We start from the raw sequence: 5,517 nt of genomic DNA on the forward strand, positions 1-5,517 counted from the left end.
GTGTTTGCCTTTAAGTGACGGCAGCGCAAACAGGAGTCGAAACACACTGATGGATAAATGGTTGGAACAGTGACTGAATTTCAGTCTCCAGTAACACATTCTGTTCATTTACACTGTTGCAGCTGGCAGTTTATTGCTTAATGTGGTAGAAGCACAACATCAAACCAAGTTCTTATTCTATTTCTGTTTATTTCCCTCAGTGCAACACTCACATGTTAATATGTACATGGGTAGTGTGAGTTTTAGTGCTGTTCATGCTGCCTGAGAGGAGATCACCTCCTAGTTCTAGTTTACCAGGAATTTTCTCCAGGTGCCCATACGAACATAGAAACAGGTTTTCCTTGCTGTTATTCCTGTTATTACTGACCATTGAGATAAACTCTGCATGGAAACAGAGAAAAACAATAAGACCTGACTAACATGGAAAGATTTAATATGACAAAAACAGGCTTCAATCTGACCACTGAGTTGTATTGTGTGCATTTTATTGGAAAGCAGATCACCATTAAACAAAAACAGTCAAAGACGAGTTTCTAGTCATCAACTGTACATGGAGGAATGTTTCTAACTGGTACGAGCTCAGGAATGAATACGGACTAGACGTGGACCTCCGCAGAGACCAGATCCCAGTACAGTATGAAGATGAGTACAAGGGGGGGTGGGGGTGGAATGTGACGACCACGGGACATGAAGAACCTGACGTCAGTTCTTCTCCCCTCTAGGCTATGGGCAAAAATGGGAAGTGTCAGGCAAAAGGTTTGAGTGGTCTCCAACCAGCGAGAGGACTGCTGCAGCTCAGTAGAGCCAGCTGAAGGCACAGCTAGTGTAGCTGACCAGCTCCTCTTGTTTGAACCACAGGGAGATCTCCTTGTTGGCACTCTCCACCGAGTCGCTGCCGTGGATGATGTTCCTGTGGCGAAGGAAAACAGGACGAATGACAAAAAGATCCAAATATTCAAACAAGTTAAGATTCCCTGTCTGCTGTTTGCATCCTGTGTGGGAAGTTGAGGGTGTCGAATACAGGACTCACTTGCTAACATCGATGCAGAAGTCTCCTCTGATGGTTCCAGGCTTGGACTCGGCGGGGTTGGTCTCACCCAGCATCACCCTGCCTGTCTTCACCACACCCTTGCCTTCCCACACCTGGAAGACACAAGACAGGGATGAGGAGATGAAGCCGGCTGCAGCGAGGAAACGTTTGTGTAACTGCTGACAAACTGTGGCAGCCAGGCAGCAGATCGTGTTTCAGGCTGCAGGGTTTTTGATTCAACAGGCACACCACACAATCTTATACAATCTGTTGTGTGTTGCGTCTTCTCACCATGGCAACCACTGGACCAGAGCTCATGTAGTTGATGAGGGTAGGGAAGAATGGTCTGTCCTTCAGGTCGACGTAGTGCTGCTTGAGGTGGTCCTCAGAGGCCTGCAGCAGGGAGACAACACGTCAGTTCATCTGCATCAGTCTTCACACGTCAACTCACTGCACCGGCCTCTAGATGGTGCTGGACTCAGGGGGTGAACTCATGACAAACTGCAGCGAAGCCAGTTCCCATTAACAACAATGTCATGGCATTTCAATAAAATGTTTTCACTGACGATTAAAGCAAAAAGCTCCAGGAGGCCGTGGGTTTACAGTCATTTTAAACATCTTCAGGCTGAGTGTACGAAGACACCAACAAACACAGACCTGGCATCGAGCTCAGGACGCACCAATCAGATCTGCCAGCAGCACAGACACTGATCTCATTAAGCAGATTGAGCGTCAGCCAAATGGACCAGTTCACATTAAATACAGACTCTCTTTTTAAATAAATAAATAAATAAATAAATATATATATAAAAACAAGGCACCACATCAGATCAGCTCTCAGCAGCTACTCTGGTGTCACTTTGTATCTTGACTGTGCCTTTCCTGAACAAGACCGCCCACCCCCCTCCTGGATGAACTTCCTGTTCACTCACAGCTCACGGCAGTCTTACAACACTCAAGTCACACAAGTTGCAGAACCAGTAATCCTGTAAGCAGATATCTCAACCAATCAGAACAGTGTGATGCTGGAGAAGAGAAAAGCAAATATCCAACTACTGCTGAATCATCAATACAGCAAATTCAGTCTCCAAGTAGAAGACGTGGAGACCAGAATGTCTTTTCGCTTACTTCAGATGGACATTTGCCTTTAAAAGTTTTCAGCAGAATGAAGCTGAAAATACAACGTGCATCTCCAAGTCAGTAAATCATGCCCACTTCTGACTAATCATAGTTAATCAGTCTTTTTTTTTTTTTTTTTTTTTTTTAAACACATTAATACCCAGATGAGATTATTTTTACATAAATTCTTGCATAACGTAGGTTTATAAATGACCCACACCCGTACAGTAAAGTCGAGCAGCGTCCCACTGTCCCAGATCAGATGTTAGAGGATCAGGAGCCCTGGATCCTTCGTGCTAATTGGTCAGTGCCAAACGTCAGGAATAGACGGAGGAGGCTAATCAGCTCACCGGAGGTCTTAACTGTCACTCAGATCATGTACACTTATACTGCAGCGGTAAAGATAACACCAACGACCATTATGAAAGCAGCGCATTTCAAACCCTTTGCCCAACAAGTGGCAAATAACAAATCAGCCGTTTACTTACATGAAGCATCTTCAGGCCGACGAGTTTGAAGCCTTTCATCTCAAACCTCTTGATGATCTCTCCGATGATGCCCCTCTGCACGCCATCGGGCTTGATGGCAATAAAGGTGCGTTCCTTCAGCTCGGCCATGACTCTGAGAACAAGGCATAAAAACAGAAAAAGAGTTGAAGACAAAGTAACCAAGTGAAGTCTGCAGCAGGAGAAACCTAGAGAGTCACTCACACCACCGGTTTGGTTATGGCACAGTCAGCGCTGGTGCTGGGGCCGGCTGCCGAGGGCCCCGACCCCATTGCACAGAGAACGCATAGACAACGCAGCCAAGGCTGTTGTGGAGCCAACAGTGTGACTACGTGAACAGCACTTCTGTGACTTTGCCTGTTGGCCCCACCCATACAGCAAAGACCTTTATCCCTGCACTGTTTCTATTGAGCGCAGGACAGAGGCTTACCTGCCACTGTGTCAGTAAATGCAACTGTAACCTAGAGAGTTTACAGTAGAAATAACAGGTAAAATATGTGGTTTGCCACTGACTGAAGAAATTAAAAACAAAATTATATAAAAGTTGACATTTGCAGTTTGTCACATTAACACATGAGATTTTACTCTTTTTCTTGTCATGGTGGGTTTTGGACTGTTCAGACTAAACAGGAAGTTGAATCTTCTTGAGCTCTGGTCAATTATATTATTTAATGGACTTAACTGAGAACACACTGTGGTGAGTGAGGAAACTTCCTAGGAAAATAGAAAAATATAGGCCCATATCAAATCTTGACTTATAAATAAAGTAGTATTTGCTGATGGAACTAATAATTATGGAAAAAATAAACTGGTCATGTCATCATGTTTCTGTGCATCTATCTACATACATTGTTAACCTAGAGCCAATGAATTAACAGTCACTTTTGTTCAAATATTGTTACTAATGTTTGGGCTCATCTCCAGTTCGTGTCTCACTCTGAGGCTCCTCATGTGATTCCCTCTCAGGAATAAAAAAAAGCACCAAGCCAACGTAAAAAAAAAAATTTACCCCAAAGACCTGCAGTCTAATATGGACATAATCCTTAGAGAATAACACGCTTCAAGAAACCTCCTGCTAACAGGCACCATCACTTCTAAAGATTATATAATAGACAATACTAGAGCCAACACCCCTGCCTGTCCATTGTTAGAATCAAAATCCAAAATTTGCCATTTTCCCCTGCTACTGCAAACAGAGCGGCAACTACTGCAGAACTTCTGCTGCAGACCAACACACCACGAATGTGCCAACCTCAATGACCTGGCACTGCAAGAACTGTCTACAGTGCGCCTTGGCTTGGGAGAAAGACATGTAATGCATAATAATAATAATAATAATAATAATAATAATAATAATAATAATAATAATAATAATGCAATACGCATTTTAAAGTTCCATATTATACATTTTTTTCCAGAAAAAAAAAAAAAAAAAAAAAAAAAAAAAAAAAAAAAAAACTTGTCCATTCAGTCTCCACTGAGCCTGTGACAGTTTTACTCCCTCATTCTCCTTTGAAGTCAAAATAAAACTGCACATACAATCAACACTACATCATCCAGACGTGTTAATGTAGAACGACCTTACAGTGCTGAGGTAAGGCCCAGCTGCTGAAGCTGCTGAAGCTGCTGAGAGGTCGCTGGGCTGGAGAACGTGTGACGACACGCCACGTAAGGAGGACGCAGACTTGGGCTCTGCGGGCTCTGCGGCTCCATGGTGGATGGCGTCTGGTCTGCTGGCGGCTGCGCTTGATCTCCGGCGTTAAGCCCTGACACACACATCTGCGCTTGTTTGCTGCTCCTTACCAGACACCTCAACACTAGAAACCGCTTTAAGTGCGGAAGCAGGCAATTCATTTAGCGCGGAACATGCAGGTGTGCCGGGAACTGCCAGGCCGGGCCCGGGCCTTCGCTGACAGCCACATGGTCTTTGTTCCCGGTGCTGCGGAAAAAACCACTTCCATGGCCGCCTCTCGGGGCAGCGCCGGGGAGACCGGCTCCCGGCTCCCGGCTCCCGGCTCGCACACCGCGGCGGAACACCACCGCAGCTTTTCAGCGGAGGCTTGAAGTGAATGTCACAGAGTTTAACTGTGCTGAAACCAGGCTACACTGAAGCTCCGGGAAAAAGCGGCCAGCACAAAATAAAACAGTGAACTGGCTTCAAACCGGTCCGTGTTAACAACGGTGTAAACCGGGGGGGGCGGAGGAGGGGGGTCTGTGTAAATACGGAGGATAAAAGCTACGATAAAGAAAAGTAAGTTTCCATTACCTTGCTCCGGTTCCGGTGGTAGTAAGCGGCTGCTCCGGTTAACGTAGAAGAAGACCTAGCGAGCGTGCGCAGCCGCGTTTTATCTGTGAGGGCGGAGACAGGCCAACGGCAAGTCACCAGGGCCAAAAGTAGAGGAGAGCGGTTTGCGCACTAGTCACATGACGGGACATAAGGCGGGATATATACTGTGTGTGTGTGTGAGTATGTTTTTAGTGCTTTATTTTATTTGTGCTTTTTTTTATTGATATCCAACATACACAAACATACTCAAAAAAGAGAAAGAGTCTAATTAGAGGTGTTAAAAATATTATACAGATGAACAAACCATGAAATCCAACCATATAGGCAGTACAATCTTTTTGTGCTTTATTAAACCATAAAACGTATGCAGGATGTTTTCTTAGTTTATTTTGTTCTTTGTTTTGTTTTGTTTTGTCTTGTGCCATCTTATTTACAACTGATTACTTTAATGAACCTCTGTAATTCATTAATTAATCAATTGGCTGTAACAGCCTAATTAAATATGGACAAAGTAATTTACAGATAAACTAAGATTTACCATGCAGAGCAGCAACAACTGAAGGTAGAGAAATTTA

The 5,517-nt window shown here is 44.4% G+C and overlaps 1 protein-coding gene across 1 annotated transcript; it reads right to left on the minus strand.

Annotated features, from left to right (window-relative positions):
* Positions 1–464: 464 nt before the first annotated feature.
* On the minus strand, positions 465–5,034 carry LOC139608765 (nucleoside diphosphate kinase B-like). The gene is made up of 5 exons (XM_071462827.1): positions 4,922–5,034; positions 2,638–2,770; positions 1,322–1,423; positions 1,031–1,143; positions 465–910 (listed from the first exon to the last, which is right to left on the minus strand). Exons 2-5 carry the CDS (start codon positions 2,764–2,766, stop codon positions 796–798), a joined length of 459 nt encoding a protein of 152 aa, XP_071318928.1. The 5' UTR covers positions 2,767–2,770; positions 4,922–5,034; the 3' UTR covers positions 465–795.
* Between the last annotated feature and the right edge of the window lie 483 nt (positions 5,035–5,517).

The sequence above is a fragment of the Trachinotus anak genome, unplaced genomic scaffold (genome assembly GCF_046630095.1).
Source record: "Trachinotus anak isolate AG129_WGS33_773 ecotype Australia unplaced genomic scaffold, CSIRO_AGI_Tana_v1 ptg000025l, whole genome shotgun sequence".
NCBI lineage: Eukaryota > Metazoa > Chordata > Actinopteri > Carangiformes > Carangidae > Trachinotus > Trachinotus anak.

Bases quoted from the DNA above. Each gene is read 5' to 3' on its own strand.
- LOC139608765 (XM_071462827.1), bottom strand. From the start codon at position 2,766: ATGGCCGAGCTGAAGGAACGCACCTTTATTGCCATCAAGCCCGATGGC. The intron at 1,424-2,637 runs GTAAGTAAACGG...TCCCTGCTGCAG, and splicing joins TCGGCCTGAAGATGCTTCAT to GCCTCTGAGGACCACCTCAA. The intron at 1,144-1,321 runs GTGAGAAGACGC...TGTGTCTTCCAG, and splicing joins CTGGTCCAGTGGTTGCCATG to GTGTGGGAAGGCAAGGGTGT.